The sequence below is a fragment of the Eublepharis macularius genome, chromosome 7 (assembly GCF_028583425.1).
Source record: "Eublepharis macularius isolate TG4126 chromosome 7, MPM_Emac_v1.0, whole genome shotgun sequence".
NCBI classification, from domain to species: domain Eukaryota; kingdom Metazoa; phylum Chordata; class Lepidosauria; order Squamata; family Eublepharidae; genus Eublepharis; species Eublepharis macularius.
In genome coordinates this window covers 88,438,368-88,460,955 of record NC_072796.1, presented here as the reverse complement: position 1 = coordinate 88,460,955, position 22,588 = coordinate 88,438,368, and the positions used below count along the sequence as shown (strand labels likewise).

General features: G+C 37.6%; 1 protein-coding gene across 6 annotated transcripts in view; it reads left to right on the top strand.

The window, feature by feature from the left end:
- PLAG1 (PLAG1 zinc finger) overlaps positions 1–22,100 on the top strand; it is a 54,094-nt gene extending 31,994 nt beyond the window's left edge. Inside the window, exons 2-6 of one of the 6 annotated variants that reach the window (XM_054985751.1) lie at positions 260–331; positions 6,881–6,914; positions 8,718–8,821; positions 15,067–15,425; positions 15,941–22,100. In XM_054985751.1, the coding sequence (XP_054841726.1) occupies positions 15,184–15,425; positions 15,941–17,204 (1,506 nt within the window). In that variant the 5' untranslated portion in view covers positions 260–331; positions 6,881–6,914; positions 8,718–8,821; positions 15,067–15,183 and the 3' untranslated portion in view covers positions 17,205–22,100. Of the gene's footprint in view, positions 1–259; positions 332–6,880; positions 6,915–8,717; positions 8,948–15,066; positions 15,426–15,940 lie in introns of those variants that run through there. The other 5 variants (XM_054985750.1, XM_054985752.1, XM_054985754.1 and 2 more) reach the window with 5 other exon arrangements.
- The last annotated feature ends 488 nt before the right edge of the window (positions 22,101–22,588 follow it).

Below are 22,588 nucleotides of genomic sequence, written 5' to 3'. Positions count from 1 at the left end.
CTCCCTTGCAATATAAGTTTGGCTTATCAGCCCTTCTTCAGCAGCTGCTAGCAGTGTCTCCCACACAGGGGTACAAAGTAAGTATGTTCTGTATAGAAAGGGTGGGAACTGTGGCCCAAGAAACACCATTTGCAGGTAAGCTTCCATTAGCCTTTGGTAAAGACTACAGGGAGCACAGCCACCTTTGTGGGTGAGCAGCATGCATTCCAGCCATTGTTACTGCTAGCTAAATCCTCATGACTCTCTTTTTTCCTTGCAGGAATACAGCTTGGCCACATGGAGCATCATAAATTGCAGGCAGAATTCTGTTGCTACTCCCTACAGGGGAGAAGTAAGTATTATTTCAGACTACATGTGAAAGTGAGGGAAACCCAGGGAAGAGGGAGATGAGATATGAAAGCTGGAAGTGTGCTTAGGCAGTACCACTTTCTCATCTGATCACTACTACCAATTGAGGGTCTGAGCCTAGATGCTCTCTTGCAGCTGCTCACTATTACTCATTACTGTCCCTGTGTCTCCCTTGACTGTTTGCAGGCAACCTTCCAAATGGTGCAGAGGCAACGCATTTCTCACTTCCAGTGCAATGCAAGACATGAGCAAGGCTAACAGCAAGACCAGCAGTTGCAGTTACCATTGTACATCCAGGTGTTCCTCTGCAGGGTTGCCACTGTTCTTGTTTTTTCAAGGTTCCTGTATCCTTGCAAGCTGCTTTATGAACAGTAAAGTCAATGCTAATATGCGGATACAGTAATAAGGAAAGATCTGCTTCTTATGTTTGTATCTGTCAGTCAGCTTTCAAAAGCACAGAAGCCCTGCCAAAACAAGAACATGGCAACCGTGTTAATATGTCTTTCTTACAAAATTCTATTCCTAATGTTTAATAAAAGTTTGGACTGTTTCACAGTTGAATCTGTGTGCTAATAGTTGATAGATTAGGTTCCTCATAGAATCAGTGTTGTATAGTGGTTAGAGTGTTTGACTAAAGAAATCTAGTTTCATATCCCCTTCACTGCTATGAAGCTCGCTTGGGTCAGTCACTTTCTCTTAGCCTAACTTGTTTCACAAGGTTGTTGTGAGGGTAATGAGGGAAGGTGAATAATGTATGCCTGAGCTCCTTTTCTACCTCCACTTATTACTCACCTCTGCTGCCTTGTGGATGAGAGATTCTTGCTGTAAGGAAGACCCAGAAGATACTTCACTTTACCGTGTTAGGCTCCTGGATTTCATAGTCTTCTTGATTGCTGCTGGTATGATGAGCATCCTTGACATGAAGAAGGGTGAGGGGGGCGTAATAAGCAATGAGAAGGGGTGATAACATCCTAATGGACACAGGAGGGGCAGGATGGAAGAGGATAGAGAAAAGCTAATTTTATAAGTGGGCCATTCCTGCTAGTTTTGACTGCATTTCTTAGGTGCCCCTGTGTGCTGATGGCATCTCTCTGATGGGAGACCACATCTAAGAGTTGACGCTAGGATTTCAGATATGCTAAGCCTCTGCTGTTTCAGTGCTACAGCTTCCTACACAATGAATTCAGTCTAGTGTATGTGGTAAGGCTTCATCACTAGAGCCAGTGAAACACTCCAGTTGCCTTACATGTGCCTTTGTTGCTATGTGGCTACAAAGTTGCTCTTAATTTGTGCCTTTGTTCTATGGCTGGTGAAGAGGCAAGGCTTACCCTGTTATAAATAACATTTTATGTAATATATATATCAGCCTGGTAGCTAAATGAAATCTCCATGATCAGAGATGATATACCTCAAAGTACTAGGTGTTGAGGCAAACTACAGGGGAAGGCAATCACACTTCTACTTGAGAGCTTCCAGGGACTGGCCACTGTTGGGAAAGAGATGATCCATTCCTGCAAAGCAATCTCTTCTGTCTTGTGCAGTGACACCAAATTTACTGTTGTCATCTCGTCAATATTTTTTTACATTTTCATATCCTTTGTTACCTCTCCCCTTCCAAAGGGAAAAAGCCAATTTCTCTAACTCCTATCAGTTTTATTTTTTATTTTCTTTAATCCAAACAGACAGCCTAATCCTACCACTTCTGTTCTCCAGCCTGGTAAATAATTGTGAAAAATGTTTAAAATAGAAAGATATTGGTCAGTCAGCCAGCCACCTGTGATCTACTGAGGCATTCTACCTCAGTAATTTCTCGTGTTTCCACCACAGCACAATATTGGCACTTTTGTAGTGCTCAGCTATTTTTACAGAACAGGCATGGAGAGAACCCTTCCTCCTCATACTCCTGCATTGGTGCACTGATGTGTTTTTGCTGGAGCTTCAAAAAACATGAGGTATAGAATCCTTGGGTTGGAAGGGGCCTCTGGGGCCATCTAGTCCAACACTCTGCACAATGCAGGAAATTCACAACTACTCCCCGACTGCCCCAGTGACCCCCACTCCATGCCCAGAAGATGACAAAACACCTCCAGGATCCCTAGCCAAACTGGCCTGTGGAGTATGCGTGTGTTTAATTTGCTGTTGTCTAAAGCAGTGGTTTATCAAATGTTTATAAAGACAAAATTGTGGCAATATATTGAATATATGTAGTGTTCATTTAATTTATGTGTGAAGCTTATTAAATGAAATCTTACTTCCTGACCCCTAATATAATCAGTTTGAACATGATAACGTATTTAGTTTTTCACCATTCAATTAATGTAGAAACATGCAGTTTATTCTTGCTGCAGTAATAATTTAGGAAATCAGTTCTTGATAGGTGAGTGGTACCTCCTTCCTAAAAATGAGCAACAATATTGTACATAATGCAATTATTTCTTCAAATATCAAACTTGATGCCTCCATGCCTATCAGCAAGTAAGTGAAATGAGGCCACTTATAGACAAGGGAGGAGTTTTGTTACACATAGAGGGGTCCCCATGTGTATGCAGAAAAATAATTGTTAATAGGAAACATTTTTTAAAAAGGATCCCAAGTGGCCCAAAACTCCAAATGAAGGATTGAGCAAGCTCATTGCCCTTCAGGAGTCAATGCCTCTTGAGGTAAGATGAAGGGAAGGGACAAAAAAAATGGGGGTGGTGTGGGGTAGCTTTATTTAGTACAAAGCTGTGTCTGGGTTGAGATTTTATAGTGTCAGAAGATACACATTCTTTTTTTTTTTAGAAAATTTTATTGGTGAGTATACTTTTCAAATTCAATACATACATTCCCTCAATATCTAATTAACCCTATCCCCCACCCTTTTCCTCCCCCCTCTCTATCGACTTCCAACAGCTTTCCAACCCTTAACCCCTCTTATTACTTGATAATTCCCTTAGTCTAAGCACATTCTATTTTTTTCCCAGGTATTCTATCATATATATCAAATACCCTATCAATATAGCATACTTCTATCAATTATACTATCAAATATTCTATCAGTATAATATACATCTATCAATTATACTATCAATATAGTATAAATCTTATACCCCTCAATATAGACCAGTATGATATGATATGATATAATATAATATAATATAATATAATATAATATAATATAATATAATATAATATAATATAATATAATATAATATAATATAATATAATATAATATAATATAATATATAACAAAAGTCTTAGTTTAAACATATTCTATTTCTTTTAAACATATATTCTATCAAATATACTATTGTCATTATAATATGTATTAACACCCCAGAAGAAGATACACATTCTAATGCCATCCATTTCAAAATACTTTAAAATTTGAGACTACTTTGAAGCTAAGCATCCTGGAAACATTATAGAAGTGTTTCTCCTCCTTTGATGCTTTGTAAATCCATCCCCAAGGACTCTTTAAACTTCAGGGGAAAGAGCATCCATAGATTACAGTATCCTGAAATGGGAAGTTAAAATCATGAGTGGAGAATATATGCCATAAGACATCATGAATATATGTTCTAAGACATCATAAGATATCATGTCTTGCCCTTCCCCCAAATTTTTGTTATTCAGTTTAACAAAGGTGTGGTAAAAATATGCTGCTGCCGCCTCCACACTGTATCACTCAACTTAGGGGTTGGATGAGCAGCTGCTTGCTTACTTTGGCCATGAACCTCAGTAGACCACGGAAGAAAAATTGAACTACCGTTTTAGACTATTAAAGTTCAGTGCTAGGTGAGCAGGAAGCTATTCATCTAGCCCTGGAGATATTCCTATAAAAGGGTAAGAGAATTTCCTGATTATTTCCTCTTATCCCCTTCATCCCTGTGATTGGAGCACCCAATTTGTCTTCATTATTTTCTTGATTGCTTTCTTGATTATATCCCAAAATTTCCTAGCTACCAGACAGGGCTGTCACTTCATGAAAATGAGTACCACTTTCTGGCACTTAACAGCATAATGGACTGTTTGTGTCCAGTAACAGATAAAATTTTTTAAGTATGATATGATATACCACGTTGCCATTTACTTCAAACTTTAAATTGGTACATAAAGAGAAATTTTCATGCTTCCAAGCAATAGATTTCACAAGATGTTATCTGTAGTTGATCACACAATTATTTGTTGATATATTTATTCTTCTAAGTCCTTTATATGCCCTCGTTTTATATTTGGCTTAACAGTTTGTCTGCATATGTATATAAGTTGTGTTGTTTCCACAATTTGAAGAAGCCAGTCTGACTAAAATCTGGATGATTAGCATTTAAAACTTGAGTCGTTGAACAGTGTGGCCATATTATTGGTATGTGGTTTATTTTTGTAGTTTTAAGATAGTTTGGGTGGAGTTTCATTAATCACCTTGAGTGCTACTTAAATAGAGAGGAAGTCTCTAAAGTTGGGGACTTATATTACTATTGCAGCTAGTACTTATGATAGAACTTTATTTACATTTGCAGAAACACAAGTTCCATGACACTCTAAAGTCAGCATTCTGTGGTTGTGGTCTGAATATTTTACTGTTAGTGGCAAACTTGGCTCTCTCACTTTTTGTATTGTTTCTAGATTAGTATTTTTAAAGGAAATCTTTTAGTTTCTTATTTTTTTATTGGTTTTGTTTTGGTATGTGGCTTCATAGGGAAAATGATATATGTCCACTGTACTATACTGTTGCCTGAATATACCTTGTGTAGCTCCTCCATGCAGAGTTGATTGTCAAAAAGTAGTGTGTTTCAATTGATCCTGAGATGTTCTGTTTGCAGTGTGTCCTTGAAACGTATTTTTAAAAATTCTCAGAATCATATATCAGCTAAAAGGCTGATATACACCATATTCTGTGCCCTGTTTTAAAAACATAGCTCTACAAATATCTAGTTCTCTTTTGGCAAAGGAATAGGGAAAAGTTCATTATGGGGTCATCAAGAGCAACATAGCCTCAGCTAGTGGCATACAAAGTCTTGGAGCAGTGGTTTTCATACATAGGCTGGGGTTACAACTCTCTTGCAGGTGGTTCCAGAGACCAGCAGGAAGAATAGGATAAGCAGAGACAGAAGGCTCTGGAAACCTCAATGGCATAAAGAGGTTTGCTGCTGCATATATTGCCAGTCTGAGTAGACAGTACTGACCTTGATGGACTAAGAGTCTAATTTCAGTATAATCATGTGTTCATGTGTTTAAATAGAGCCTACTTCTCAATCACTTTATCATCAATATATCTAATTGTCAACATGGCCAAATCTGTGGATATTTAAATACAGATACTGGAGTCATGAACAGCCAAGAAGTATCTTTCAACAAACTTGAAAAATACCCCAGGTTTGCAGAAAATCTGAAATCGTAAACAGACAGACAGACAGACAAAAAAATGGGATTTTAAAAACCCTAAATAATAAAAGGAGCACCTGTAGAAATAACACCCTCAGTGGCTGTTGCTAGGAATCCATGACAGTATTGCTAGCCTTCAAAATTTGGTTTCTGTTCTGTCAGTAAAAAGTAGGATGGAGGACCCCTTCTGGGTCTGTTTTGGCCTTTGAAGGTGGACTCATGGGCCACCACACAACTTGTATGCAGGCCCAGCTGCCTACTACTGTTCAACAGCAGCCAACCCATGATAGCCAGTGCTGTATAGTAGTTAGAGTTTCAAATTAAGATCTGGAAGACCCAGGTTCAAATCTCCATTCTGCCATGGAAGCTTGCTGGGTAACCTTGGGCCAGTGACACACTCTCAGCATAATCTACTTCACAGGGTTATTGTAAGGGTAAAATGGAAGAGAGGAGGAGGATGTAAGCTGCTTTGAGTCCCCATTGGGGAGAAAGGTGTAATATAAGTGAAGTAAATTTAAATAAAGCTGAAGACTGAGGATGAACGTGAAAGAAATGTTGGCTGGTGAGTGGGAAGGAGAAATGGAAAAGGGGAAGAGTATATGTGGTCTTCCAGGAGTTCAGGAAGAGGATATGGGGGAAATGAAGTGACCTGGGGTTCCATTTGTCAGCATCAATATATCTAATTCTCAACATGGCCCCATCTGTGAATACTAATCCGGAGATCGGGGACATGGATAGACACAACAAATCATTGTACAAACATGAGAAAAGCTCCAGGTTTACAGAAAAAATCTGAAATCTAAAAAGAAAGAATAATGGGGTGGGGGTGGGGGGTGATAACAACACCTGTAGAAATGGATACCTGGTGGGCAATCAGAACAGTATTGCCAGCCTTCAGAAGTGGTTTTTGTCAGGAAAACCGTGTGGAGTGCTCAGGGCAACTTGCTGCTATGCGACTTGGATGACTCACTCAGGCCTCATTGCTTGCTACTGCTTAACACACACTATGTTGGGGAGAGATCTCCTAGGAGACTAATAAGTACAATACAATCCTTAAAGTTTATATCACAAAGTGCAAGTGCTTTTTGTGCAATATACAACTGTGCATGTAAATTTCAATCCAATACTGATACAATTACAAATCCTGATTGACTGTTTTTTTTAACAGGGTAACAATCTAACTACATCCAACTCAATGCAAGGTAAGTAGTTCTCAAACCGTCCGGTTTATAATTTTTTTTGGTAATATACTGTAGTCTTTTTAATTTATATTATATATTATATTATATTATATTATATTATATTATATTATATTATATTATATTATATTATATTATATTATATTATATTATATTATATTATAGAAAGCCCGTTGCCAACTTTTCAATTCTTGCCCATTCCTCGATCTGGACAATGCCCGATGGGGTGAAAGTACACCACGGCGTCTTCTCTGCAGAAGAAATTAAAAAGACTATATTGCCAAAAATATATATAAACCAGACTGTTTGAGAAATACTTACCTTGCATTGGGTTGGATGTAGTTAGATCGTTACCCAGTTAATCAGGATTTGTAATGTATCAGTATTGGATTGAAATTTATGTGCACAGTTGTATATTTCACATAAAGCACATGCACTTTGTGATATAAACTTTGATTTAAGGATTGTATTGTATTTATTAGTCTCCTAGGAGATCTCTCCCCAACACAGTGTGTGTTGTCTAGTGGTGACTTCCCTTTCCTTTGTTGTTGCTACTGCTCAACAGCAGTCACACCACGAAAGCTCACTGGGTTACTTTGGGCCATTTACACATTTAGCATAACCTACCCCATAAGGCTGTTGTGAAGATAAAACAGAGGAAAGGAGAATGATATAAATTGCTTTGGGTCCCCCTTGTGGAGAAAGCCTGAATATTAATGGAGTAAATAAATTGTATAACTGAAGATGAGGGAGCAAATAAAAGGTGGGTGGGAGAGAATGAAGCAGGGAAAGATGAGGATATGGGGGCTGTCAGGAGGAGGGAAAGTGGAAATAGGATAGTGGATAAAGGGGAAAGTGAGGTACCCTCACAAGTCCTTGCAGGTTCTCTACCATGCAACCGGGCCAGTCTTAACCAGCACTACCCAACTTGGTCAGAGTTTTCTTGGAGGCAGTCAGGATAAGGGAAGAAGAAAAGATGAAGATGGGAGCAACTAAAAATAGGTTGGCTGGTGGGTGGAAGGAGAAGAAGGTAGCAGAAAAGGGGGAAGAGGCTATGGGGTCTGCTGGGGAAAGGAAAGAGGAAATAGTAGGGAGTGTCCCCTGCTTGTATGATATAAATATGAAATATAGAATATAAATATGCCAGGTGGTATTCTTTTCTTTTTTGTTAGAGAAGAAGGTAGAAGCACATATTTTTTTGGCAGTGGATCTTGAAAAGTACAGTACATTTAGAAGTGGATCCTGTTTCAAGAGTGCAGGCTCTTCTGAGTTTAAATTCCAATGTGTCATGAACCTCACTGGATAACCTTAGATCAGCTCTTTTCTATCAGCCTAACCTACTGCTCAAAGTTGTTGTGAGGACAAAAATGAAAAAGATCTGTGTAGGCTGCTCCGAGTTTCTTGGATGAAAGGTGGGAAAAATAAATGTACTAAGTCCTTTAGACTGAAATTGCTTTCTGTTTACCTTTCAAATTTTGGTTTACCTTACAAGCCAAGAATTGTCACATTGGTTCAGACACACTATTGCAATCATATGCAATTTGCACTTCAGTTATGCTTTTAAGCGCCAAACTACATGTTCTATTATGTGCATGTGCATGTGTGCGTGCACATAACTGTTACACCCTGTTCTCTGCATCTAGAAGATGCATTTAGAGGATCCAAATGATAGCAATTGTTCCTGTTAGCAAGGCTCAGTTTAGCAAATGTTAACTGTAAATAGCTTGAGCATGGATATTTTCTTTTCAGTTGGTATCTAGCCAAACCTTTTCACTAATGTGTAGCCCCTCCTTCTTTGTTTTTCAGATCAGCAAGAATGGGAAGTTCTGGATTTTGGTTTGCACCTAGACATGCCAATGGAACTGGTTAAGACCAAAATCTGAAGGTTTATCTGCATTATCCGTCACCAGGTGTGCACTGAACAGAGGCTACCATAAATCTGTTTTGAGTATGAACACCTTTTAAAATGGTATAAAATATATAAAAGAATTGTTTTGTAATGTACAATTGAATAGTGATGTTATTCTATAGTTGTGAAAGAACAAATGTCAGTGAAAATATACTGAGCTGGAAATAGACATTGCTACTCAAATTTTTTTCAGCTGGTCTTTGAGAAGTGTAATATTTGAGCATCACTGTTAAAAAACTGTCTGCATTGCTCAGCCTGTACATCCACAGATGAAATAGTCTGTCTTCATAGAAAATGAACAGTTCCTTTATTTAGACATTGAGGTAGAAATAGTAAAAAAGATTAAAATGGCCAGGATCCTGAGAACCGTGTATAAATATTTCATGTGCTCTCCCAGGCTTTTCTGATACTCCTTTCTTAATACAGCCCTTTTTACTCCCTGAAAAACTGCTCCTGAAAGTCAGGGGACATTCCAAAGTAGCATTAACTGTGGCACAAGGGACTGCAGCTGTAACAGTAGACCAGCTTTTTAAATGTTTGTTTCTGGAAGTGTTATGTGCATGCACAGGCCTTCTTAAATTATAGCCTAATGTAACTGTTCTTAAAAATAGATTGAGACTGCATTTAATGCAGCATCCATCAGCATATTGAATTGTCTTTTAGATTGTACAGCAATATAGATCATTCTTACTTAATTCATTTAAACTATATGGAAAATACATCGGTTTTAGGAGAGACGTTGTACAGTTGGACAGATCTATCTATTTTTATTTCCAATCAAAGCTATTGGATTTCTTTGCCACAAAAGAAACATTCAGTCTAATCACTTTTGATCCTCAGTGGCAAAATGTCCTTTCCACTAGGGGTGTGCGCTTCAGGTTTCCGATTCAGGAAAAATACCTGAATCGGACTTGATTCACAAAGATTCAGGATTTCCAAAACGGCCCCAGCATACCAAGGCTGTTTTGGGAACCTCGAATCAGAGATTCACAAAGCTATTTGTATAGCTTTGGGAAGCTTTGGATCAAGGGGCTGAAATGTCCCTCTCCATGACACTGTGCAGCAGGAGGGAGAGGGACATTTAAACTGCCAATCAGCTGTTTGTCGGGGGTTTCCCGACAAGCAGCTGAGTACAGCCTGCCGAGGTTTAAATTTCCCTCTCCGTGCTGCTGCACAGCAGCACAAAGAGGGACATTTAAATCCCCAACTCAGCCACTTGTCAGGCTGTGCAGCAGCAAGGAGAGGGGCATTTCACCCCCAACTCAGCCGCTTGTCAGGGGTTTCCCTGAAAAGTGGCTGAGTGCAGCCTGCCGGGGAGTGTTCTTCCCTTCAAACTCTCCTCCCCTTCCTCCAGCCATTTGGAAAGGGGGAGAGTTTTAAGGGAAGAAGGTTCCCTGCGCCACTTGCAAGCGGTGCGGGGAACCTTCTTCCCTTAAAACTCTCCCCCACTTCCTCCAGCCAGCTGGAAAGGGCCCTTCTGTGCTTCCCCTGGGTCATGGGGAGTTTCCCCCGTGACCCAGAAAGAGCCGGCGACAAACCCCGCCAAGCAGCTGATCTGTTCGATGGGGTTTGAACTCCCCCCCCCCGCGGCTTATTTTACCGGATGGGAGGGGAAGGAAGAGGTTACCTCCTCCCCCTCCCATTGGGTGAAATAAGCAGTGGGAGGTAATTTGTCGGTGTGCTCCAAATCTTTACGGAGCACACTGAAGCAGGTCAAACAAGGGATTCCCGAAGCGGCTTGCCACTTCATGAATCTCTTATTTCCGACTCTTTTTTTCTGCTTCGGATTTCCCGAAGCGAGAAACCCTTTTTTTTTTTTGCACACCTCTACTTTCCGCTTCTTGAAATTAAAGCCTTTCTTGGATCACCTGAAACATGGGCCCTAACTTGATATATTAGCAGCAGAGTTTTAATGCATGTCTTTGGGTCAGTGTAGGTCTACCACAGAGTTCTGAGGCAGAATACAAGTGATGATTTAGAGTAGGAAGATGGATGACTGAGGAATGCAAAACCCTTAACCTGCCACTTGCTCCCCTGCACCTGTATTATTCTTGGCTAGATTCCAAGAAGAGGACAAATAATGCAGAGTGTGTAGGGGGCTTTGGATTTACAGAGAAGCAACTGAAAGAAAGGATCAACATCTCTCAAGGACACACCTCCACTATAAATCACATCTGCCCCTCAGCTGCCTGCAGCATGACCCATGTTCTAAGTAGAATCACTATCACATATGATTAGGGCTTGAGGGCAACCTTACACAATTATTCTAAATCTTGTTTTTTTCATTATCTTCATAATAAAATGGAGCTTTTTGGAGATGTACCACTTAGCTGCATTTGGTGGGAGCACATCTTTCTTGTTGCCTCCTTCCTGTTCCATCAACCTGAAAAGCTGTTCTTTGGGAAACCCTTGAGAAATTAGTTATTTACTAAAATATTTATAGTCTGCTTTTCTCTCAAAGCATAGCATGGAATATGAAAGAGCCACAACTGGAAAGGGAATCCCCAGAAATCATGTGCAAGCATGTGCACGCAAACACACACAAAGCCCATCATACATAACTGATTAGATCCAATGTAATGAATTTTGAGGCATATGACATTCTCTAGATCCTTCATATCAATTAGTTTTCATCTCATGAAAGAAAAATCACAAATGAATTCCACTCTACAGTTCTTCTAAGGGCTGCATAATACAGTTGGCTCTGCATTGTAATGGTGAACATTGAGAGACTAATCCTCAAAAAACTTTTGTTTCCATGGTGAGGCAAAATAAATCTTCAGTTAACTTTAGGTTGTGTTACTTCTTTTTTTTAAGGCCGGGGAATGCCTGTAGTTAAGAAATTGAGGCAATATAAGCATAGTGAAGATTTAAAATTATGCTTCCCCCCCCACCACCACCACCCTGTGAAGCATTTTTGTAAACTTATCTTGCATTTGATTTTTCTCTCTCTGCTAACTTGCAGTTTTCCATTGCGTACTCTGTTGTAATGACCCATAATAAAATATTGGGGCAATACTGTTTTTTGTGTGCGGCTTCTCAATTCCCACTTTTGTCACACTTTTTCGTTAGCAGGATTGGCAGCAATAACTAAAAGATAGCAAACCCGGAATTAAATCTACTGTTTTTCATTTAGATTTACTTGAGATTGCCTGGATTGCCAATTAAGGAAGAAATTAATAGTTGGAACAGATTCAGCATCCCAGTTCATTTAAGGCCTTTGCCGACTGTCTGTTCATAGCCCAACAAATGTTACTCAGTTATTAATTTGCTGTAGGAGATTCCACAAAAAGGTAGCCCTTCCAGAAATTACACTGCTCTGTACAATATTCAATATCATTTATTATTAGGAAATTTTAGATATTCTTTCTTTTTAATTGCAATTGTATACTATTGGAAATGTGGTTGAAATCTACAGGTGTGTACTGAATCATGTCTCATATTTCAAGAGATGAGCAACTAAACCACTCTTGCTTTGCTATTTTGTGAACTTAAAAAATTGTAGCACTGTCTTAAGTTTGGGCAGATAGTAATGCAGTCTGATGGCCTAACCATGGGGACAGCCTACAGATTCACATGATCTGGATCTCCTTCACACAGGCTTCTATCCATTTAATTTTAGGGTTAGCTGTGGCTAGCATGTCTGCACCAGTTCTTTTGTTAATCATACTTAGCACTAAACTAAAACCTGTTTCACAATTATTGTAAATTCTGTCTAGATTTAACTGTGGATAACAAAACGGCTGCTAAAGATGCAAAGCTAGACCTGGCTAAGCCCCAAACTAGAAGAGTAGTACGCCCACCAATACAGAAGGAAGTGCACTTGAACCTGCAGGCACTGATTGCCTAAACCATGGATTGAATAAACCAAGGATATGTGTCCTTCAGTTGACATGTGGACAGCAGCAGACCAGGGCATTTTAGTTGGCATCCAGGGCCAGATGTTGGTCCAAGCAACCAGGGGCATTAGTGTAGGAGAAGGCAGCAGGCATGGTTTATGCCTGTTATCACCTCTCACACCTGCATAGCCCCCATCTAAGTCCCTAGTGAATTCCTGAGAAGCTGGCAGCACCACTGGGACTTAATTTGCTCCACATCTGACCAAGAACAACATTTATCTCCCATCTATCCTTTTTGTTTGCCAACATACTAACATCTTCACAGGTAGACAGTGCAGTTTTTGGTACTTGGGCCAAAAAGGTTGTGGACTTCTGGCCTAAACTATGATCATTCCCCCCATGGGTCCTCATGGGTTACATGTTTCATGGAAGAAAAGGTTACCATCTTTTCCTACAACTCTTTCAGGAACTTTTAGGTTTCATTTTTGTAGCAAAATGTATATTTTCTCCCTCCAATAATGAAATTTACATCTTTGCTAATTTTTCCCTGCAAACCTCTAGAAGGTCCCCTCTCAGCAAGGCTACTTTCTGACTCATAAAGGCTGAAATGTACTGGGGCATGCTTTGAAGTGATTGTCTGGATAAGCACTTACTGTATATGCAAATAGATGGGGTAGGAGCAGATAGTAAATGGAAAACTTAGAATTTGATACCTGTATAGGGCTTCAGCTCAAATCACTGCTTCAATGTCGTACTAAAAATATTTATTCTGTGGATAAAACTGTGTTAGGAAGAGAACTGCCACTTTTATCAAGGCAGGCAAAATATTAATCTTATTTTACATGTTAATTATGCAGTTCATCTAGAAAACAATTAGCATAACTGTAGAGATCAAAACTTTGATTGGCAGGGGTGGAATCGGGAAAACAAGAAACTGTGTTGGGCTAGTTTTAATGTTCCTATAAAACCTATATACTTTTTTCGAAAAAGTAGGTCTGATTTTATTGTCTTTTGATAAATGGCCTTAAGACAATATCAGTTTTTTAATTTGCCAAATTCTGTGCTTAGATCACAACCAGGTGCAACAGGATTTATTTCAAAGGACACCTTGCAGACTTTAGAGTAATCATTCTGTTAAGAGAAACTGAAAACTGCCTGTCCTAAGTTTTATTATAGTACATTTTGTGCTTAGGCCTATCTTCTCTCATACTATTTAAACCTGTCAATCTAGCTTCCAGGCTGTTTTCTTTGTAGATTCTGACCATGTTTATCTCTGGTACCAAAAGTTAATATTTGAAATACTATAGTGTTGCTTGAGATAGAAGACTGCATAGTAGTCATAGTGATTAGGAACTGTATACATATTGTAAAAAATGTATACATATTGTATGTATACATATTGTAAAAAATGAAATTGTACAGTCCAGTGAGGAATACAATGCTTAAGAGTGCAGCTAGAGGATTGCATATGTCAGGGTTGCCGGCTCCAGGTTCGGAAATTCCATCTCTGTGTTGGGAAATTCCTGTAGATTTGAGGGGTGGAGTGTGGAGAGGGCAGGTTTAGGAGAAGGGGAGGGACCTCAATAGGGTATAATGCCATAGAGTCAATACTCCAAAGCTGCCATTTTCTCCAGGAGAACTGATCTCTGTAAACAGAAGATCAGTTGTAATTCTGGCAGTTTGGAACCCTATCACATGTGAATATCTGCCCATATTTTTAAAAAGCCCTACATACAGAAAACTACAGTCAGTGAATGCATGAGATTAGACTGAAAACATTTTCAATGATTTACTTGTTTCCACAGGCAAGAACTTGTGCGTATGGGAGCATTCAAATATGCAGTTCTCTTAGATGCATGCAGTGCTATAGTTCTCAGAGTGCTGTACCATGATTGTATAACCAAGCATTCATTTTCACTGCTATGTACAGTGTTTCAACTAAGCTACAGTCCTTTCACATTTTTTTCCTTGACTAAGATGTAAAAGTGATTATTGTATTCAAATTTTATCTGTAAGAGCCATGGCTTACACTTTGAGCCATGTCACATCTGATTTGGTTCAGGGCCTTAGAAAACAATTAAAACTATATTCTGCTAAAATATATGCAGAATGTATTTTATAATTTTTATAATTTTATAATTTTTTTATAGTTTTATCCTGCAAAGTTGATATATTAGCTCAAGAACCTGACCAAAAACTGTAAGGTATAGTTTTAGGGCACATGTGGATCTGTCCAATCTGAGCAGTGAATTTTGAGCTGTGATAAACAGCTTAAAAGAGCCTAAATATATTACATTAGACCAGCTGAACCTAATTTTATTTAAGCTTTAATCAAAAGCATCACATAGCAAGTAAACTTCAAAATTAAGTGTAGTTACAAATAGTTGTTTCTTATTTTTTTTTCCAGTCCCCTTTTGCTTTCTTTAACGACCACATGAAACTTGAGAAGCCATCTAAAGCTAAATCATTTAGTGGAGTTGGGCAATTCCCAAGTGTCCAACAAGAAGGCCTGGTTTAGGCTGCGATGGCCACTGTCATTCCTGGTGATTTGTCAGAAGTAAGAGATACCCAGAAAGTCCCTTCAGGGAAACGTAAGCGTGGTGAATCCAAACCAAGAAAAAACTTTCCTTGCCAACTGTGTGACAAGGCCTTTAACAGTGTTGAGAAATTAAAGGTTCACTCATACTCTCACACAGGAGAGAGGCCCTACAAGTGCACACAACAAGACTGCACCAAGGCCTTTGTTTCTAAGTACAAATTACTAAGGTATTAAACTCTATTTATCTTTCAGATTATATTATAGTTTGTTGGCCATTTTAAGCCTTGTAAACGTATATATCTCTGTACACTTCAGTTGATTTTCAGGAAGTTAATTTTGACATATCATAGAATTATAAATTACAGTGCATAGTTTTATATGCTAATGTCTTTGAGTGTTTTGTTTGTGTGTTATTTTCAAAGAAGCAAGTTTAAAACTCTTCATTTGTAAAAAAATGTTGCAAAGAAGTATGTGGAATGTGCATTTTCACTATGGACATAAATGAAATATTAACAATTAACCAAATATCTAACTATATTAATATAAAATCATCAAAACAAAATGTCATTTGAAATGAAGCTGTTCTTGATTTATTATATTTAGGTATAACGTTCAGTATCTGTAGTGACATGTTTCCTCTAAATATACTGTTGAAAAATGTTTAGCTTAGCATTTTCAGTTAAAATTGAACACGTACCTTTTGATCAAAATAATTACTTACAGAATATATCTGTGTTTAAAGGCATATGGCTACTCATTCTCCTGAGAAAACCCACAAGTGTAATTATTGTGAGAAAATGTTTCATCGAAAGGATCATCTAAAGAATCACCTACATACGCATAATCCTAATAAAGAGGCCTTTAAGTGTGAAGAATGTGGAAAGAACTACAACACAAAGCTTGGATTTAAGCGTCACCTGGCTTTGCATGCTGCAACAAGTGGTGACCTCACCTGTAAAGTGTGTTTGCAGACATTTGAAAGCACAGGGGTGCTGCTGGAGCACCTAAAAACTCATGCAGGCAAATCATCAGGTGGAGTGAAGGAGAAAAAGCACCAGTGTGAACATTGTGATCGTCGGTTTTACACCCGAAAGGATGTCCGAAGACACATGGTAGTGCACACTGGAAGAAAAGACTTCCTGTGTCAATATTGCGCACAGAGATTTGGCCGGAAGGATCACCTAACACGGCATATGAAGAAAAGTCACAACCAAGAACTTCTGAAGGTCAAAACAGAGCCAATGGACCTTCTAGACCCATTTACCTGCAATGTTTCTGTGCCTATAAAGGATGAGCTGCTTCCAGTGATGTCTTTATCTTCCAGTGAGCTGACATCAAAGCCATTTACAAACACTTTGCAATTAAATCTTTACAACACTCAAATTCAGTCAATGCAGAGCTCAGCTTCTGCTCACCAGATGGTTGCCACATCATTACCATTAGGAATGCCTTGTCCAATAGACATGGAATCTGTCCACCCTTCTCACCAGCTTTCTCTAAAATATCCACTCAGTTCTACCTCATATACAGTTTCTATGACTGATAAAGAGCAACCATTGAAAGGAGAAATTGAAAGTTACTTAATGGAACTGCAAAGTGGTATGCCTTCTTCATCCCAAGATTCCCAAGCATCTTCATCTAAATTAGGATTGGATCCCCAAGTAGGGCCTCTAGATGATGGATCTGGGGATGTCTCCCTTTCCAAAAGTTCTGTTTCCATTAGTGAACCTCTAACCACCCCATCACTGGACTTTTCTCAGTTGTTCAATTTTATACCAGTCAATGGACCTCCTTTTAATCCTTCTGTTTCTGTGGGAAATCTTGGAATGAGTTACACACAAGAGGAGGCACATTCTTCTATGACTCAGCTGCCTCCACAAGCACAAGATCCACAAGACCCTAGTAATAGTATAGGTCTTGGATCTTTACATTCATTGTCAGCAGCATTCACAAGCAGTCTAAACACAACCACGACTCTACCACGTTTCCATCAAGCTTTCCAATAGGATGAAAAACCAGCCTTGCAACAGTTTATTTGTAGAAATGCCTTAGATGACTTTTATTAATGTAGTGCCTACTATGTCATTGTAAATCTACTTTTGTACAGTACCAGTCTCATTAAGCCAGTATGAAATTCAAATTAACTTTTAAAATATTTTGAATGTGTTCATTCATGGATGTTTACTTGGTTTTTTAAAGTCTATTAATTTTCACTGCCAATAGACCCATGCTTTTAAAAATAGAACCATTCCCACTAAATGTTTGTATCCCTTGTTTAAAATTTCATTAAGAATGGATAATTCTTTGTTTGTCAATAAGTGGTGGCTATTTTAATAACTAAGAATAGGAACAAAACATTGATTTTAATACAAATACTTGGAAAAAGCAGGTAAACTCTGTTTTATTCACAACCTGAAATGTTTTTAAGAGTAAAATTTTAACTCCTGTATGACAATGGTGCAGCATATACACGTAGACATCAAAAGGTCTGGACTTACCATTTTTGCATAAATAACATTGTTTTAAAAGGAATATGATTAAGTGCAATTAAAGTAGTGTAATTTGGCAAGAATAATATTCCTAACTGGCAATTTTAAATTCAAAAAGAGGCAAAATTAAGAGTTACCTTTGAAACAAAAATAGTGTATCTTGATATATTTGATTCTATAAAATACATTATTCTTCACCTTAAGATGAGTATCCCAACTGACTCTCAAAGGTGTGGTCAAGTCTCGCTAGGAAGTTGTATCTTGTTCACTTGATTTTCTTACAATTAGAAAATGAATGTAAATTTGCAAATCCATTTTTTCCATATTTTCATTGGAGCAGATCTCTTGAGTTGTATATCTGGTGTGTAATGTCACCCTAAGCAAAAACTTAGATGGTAATCACACTTATAACACCTAGGTATTTGGTTAGTGATTTTTCTCACTGCCGAGAATTAAAAACAGGACTCTTAGGAGTGAAGTAAAAGCATATTGCTTATGCCACTTTTATCTAAAATACTAGGGTATTTAGGGAAGTAACAACAAAATGACTACTCATGTTGTATGTCAAATTGCTGTTTCTTTTCAAAACACCCTCTTGTGTTCCCTACCCCTGATAACCAAAAGAGGGAAAAACTGTGATATGTAAGTGCGAAGTGTAGTTTTGCTATAACTTGGTAACATTCTATTCTTGTCCCTTTTAGGAGGAATTCTAAAAATGCACAAGTATCTCCAATTATTTGCGTGAATGAATATAAAGTTTTAAGTGGTTAAAACAAAATACTTCACAAAAACAAAAGTTGTTCCCATTGAAGGAGCTTTGGCTCCCAATATTTGTATCATTAGTTCTTACTTTTTTACTGTAGGAACAATATGCAGGTGTGATTTTACTATTTTATACTGGTATGTATTTAAATTTTATTACTGAATAGTAACTTTTTAATGTGTTCCAAAGGCATTAATAAGGATGTATTAATAAGGAAAATACCTTTTCAAAATTCTGCAAGCTGCTCCAATATGCTGTGAGAATACTTTCTCAAAGTAGACTTTTAGCTCTGCTGCATGATTGCTTCCTATAGTTTCTATGAAACAGATTGCTTAAATATATCTTAAGTGGAATGAATTGTTCAATATTGCTTTCAAAAAATGTAGCACCATAATTTTAAGGGAGGGGGGGACTGACATCAGAAGCAAATTGAAAATATTTCAAAGCTACTTCATGATCCAAATGGGAAAAAGAAAGTAGAAATTTCCTTTTGGAACTTCTCTCTCTGTGTATCTAGAAGGGATATTTAAAAGGTTTTATTTCTTCAAAGGAATCAAGTCTATGAGGAAAATTATTTGCTTTTTGTAGATGTTGAATGTATTCAACACTACAGAACCAGCACCTGGGGGATTGGCCTTCACCATCCCATTTTTTATTCTCTTAAAACAGTTGTATAATTCACTTAGAAACTCTATTGGACAAGTATTGAAAAATGCATTTCATTGATTTCAGAAATAAGTTGAACTAGTTTTAACCTTTCCATTTCTAATGGAGGCTTACCACTACATTGCTTATGGTATTTGACAGGGAATGATATGTATAAAGCATGTTACAACAATGTTATCTTTTCAGTGTTAGTTGCTGGTTAACTTGATTTACAAAAAAAGACCCTAATTTTGCCAGTACTCTTCAGAACTTCTAAAGGCTTCATATTTATTATAGCAGTTTCTTCAGGTTGTCAGATAGGATTAATTAGAGACAGGTGCACTTCAAATTGATAGTTAGGACTTCAAGACAAGATATTGAACCTCATTCAGTTAGTACTTCAGCAGTTGGCTACACCCTGTGTATGCATCACTGAAGTAGGATGTAAGTGTATGTGGAAGCAGATTGACAGTGTAGGCGATATTTACATATTAGTGCTTTATGGCTATCATTTAGGCAGAGACATTATTGGCAGCTTCAAAATGTCAGTTTTAAAGCCTATTTTGTAGCTACCAGTTTGATTCTTAAGGGTGGAATGTGGTGTGTGCTGGCTGATCATGCACCACATCTTTTGCAGCTTCTAAATTTCTGCTATGGATTTTTAAAATATATATATAATTTGCTTGTGTTTTATTAGTAGTGAATTGTGGAACAGAGTGATTTATTCATTTGGCAGTAGAGGTTTTCAAAAACCATTTACTGACTAAAACATGAGCCAGACCTGATTGCTTTATTAAGCTAATAATGAATGTTAAGAGTACATATTTTCAGGATCTTTTGCCTAGTGAGCTCTATATGTATTGTAGGCCGTTGTTATTGTTGAGGAGGGAGAGTGTGAGAGTGAGCGTGTGTGTGTGTGTTAAAACTAAAGCTCGATCAACTTCTGTGTTACACATAATAAAAGATATAGCACTTTCAAAAGAGAACCTAAACCTTATAAAAGAATTTCTTACAGGTTATGCTTTCTATTATAAAATCTTTTATTATAATTGTTCAAGTGCCATTAGATGACATATGTGGGCCTTTAATATAATGCTTTGGGTACAAAATGGCAAACATTGTAAATTTAAACAGGTACATCTTGCAGTGTTTTCATATCAATTTGCTATATTGCACAGAACCAGTGTGTCTTTTTAAAGGGTTTTACAGTGGACTTTTCCTAGGTTTACATGTTTCAAATTATGCTGTTTTCCTACTGCCATTTTTAATACAAGTCCAAAAGTTAAGTAATCAACAATTGTTAAATATGTACTCAAGAGTCTTAGAGAATTGCAGTTGTATGCCCACTAATTGTAGGTAAGTCCCATATGTTTCAGTGGGAATTACAGGTGTAATTAGGCACAGGAGTTCAGCCTTACTGCCCATTCCTATGCATGTTTATTCAAAAGTCACACTGAGTTCAATGGGACTTATCCCAAGTGAGTGTGCATAGGATTGCAACTTTCAGAATGTTTGATATGCAGTATTCTAAAGATTTGATGCCCTATCATAATAACTATGCTGCTGTTGGAATTCAACATAGGGTTGGTCCTGTGCCTGTTAGTATAAAGAGAAGGATTAAGCTCTTAATTATTTGTCTCATACACTGGTTTAGCAGCTAAAAATGATGTGCCTCTTAGTAATGCAACCTAGACATTATACTTACTTGCTATAAAGTATATTGTGTAGGCTCAACTGCCTATCTGCATCCTGTCAGTATACTATACAAAGCCACCTATTTGACATTACAGTGGAACACCATTTAAAGTGATGTCATAGTAATTGAAAAGTGTATTATACAGTCCCTTAGCCCTTATAAAATAAGGGCTGTGTTGAAGGCCATTTTTTGTTACTTAACCCTAAAATTGACACAGAACTGTTGCTAATTGCATGCAAACACTTTTCAGTATAAGCTTCAGTGGTACAGTTGAACCAGAATGAATGTTTATCTTCTCAAGAAACACTCCTGCAGAATCATCATAGTGGATCATGCTGCTAATGTAACGGGATACAACTTCTCTCATGGTGCTACAGACCTCCCTGTCTCATTCAGACTGATGTATTTTTATCCATAGAGAAAGGCCTATACTAGATTTATAGACGTATGATATATTTTTATACTGTGACTTAATTTGTCATTAATGAATTTTGTACACCACCATGTATTCATATGCACTTGTAAAACAAAAAAACAAAAAAACTTGGACATAAATTTATACCCAGATAAGCCTATTATTCTCAAAACTATAAGATGGTAAATGAAAAGAGGGCTTTTAATACAGCGTGAAGTGAAGAACATGCTTGTTTCTAAGAGCCTTTTGAATACTGGCAAACTGGGAAACATTGTAAAAAGGATGATACCGGAACCTTACTGGGATTGCTGAAATTATGTTTGTAGATAGTGAGATATGTTTGGACTTGTGTGCTAAAATGTTTAATGACGCAGATTTTGAGTCAAAAATAGAAAAAAATGCATTCCAGACTGAATTTGTGTATTTCATTTAAAGTTACTATCCTGTGATATGGGAAATTGAGTTGCTTATCATGTATATGTACTTTAAAATGTATTCACAAACTACTGTTGTATTTGTATAAAATATAGACAAAAGATTGCATATATATTTTTGTGTATAAGCTCTGTAAAATAGCTATCACATTATGAAGCTGCAGCAGAAATTCATTTTAAACACTCATATCCAAAGAAACAGACTATTTATTGTCCACATACCCTGATAAAAATATAACTTGCTGCTATTAAACAATAGTGCTGCAGCTTCTTGTGGCCTACAGTGTTATGTTTGCTGTACAGAAATATGTGAACTTCACAAAATATCAATAAAACTACAAAATGGTTTTAGTTACGTAGAGAATATGTCTGAAATTACATGTGGTGTGTGTTACAAAAAAGATTGTGAAAAGGATTGATCATACTGTTGTATTCTACCTTCCTGAATTTTGGGTGCAATTAATGGAAAATCTTTGGTCAAAATTTGGACCTCTTAGGGATGATATCCCCCTCCCAAACTAAATGCAAAAGTAATGTCTAGAGAATGATATCTGTCGCTAGAACTTAAGTCCAGGATGTCTGTGGCTAGAACTTAAGTTCAAGTTAAGTTTACGAGATCGAAGTTAGGTGCTGGCCTATCACTCTGCCATCTTTTCAGAGGAGACTTCTTCCTTAAAAAGAGGCTATGGATGTATATCATTTTATTTCCCTCTTCAATTTTTTTTTGCTGTTTTGGGACTTTTAAACTAAAAGCTGGTAATTCTAGAGCAGGGTTTCCCCAATGTGGCAACTGTGAGCATCATTTTGTGGTTATGCGCACCACCTGTGTAAGAATTCCAAAAGTTCCTGCAAGCTGGAAACAGCTGGGGACCCTGTTATAAAGAACAGACACACTGTCAGTAAAATTGTGAAACGTGAGTATAGTCCTATTACTCTCACTTCCATTCT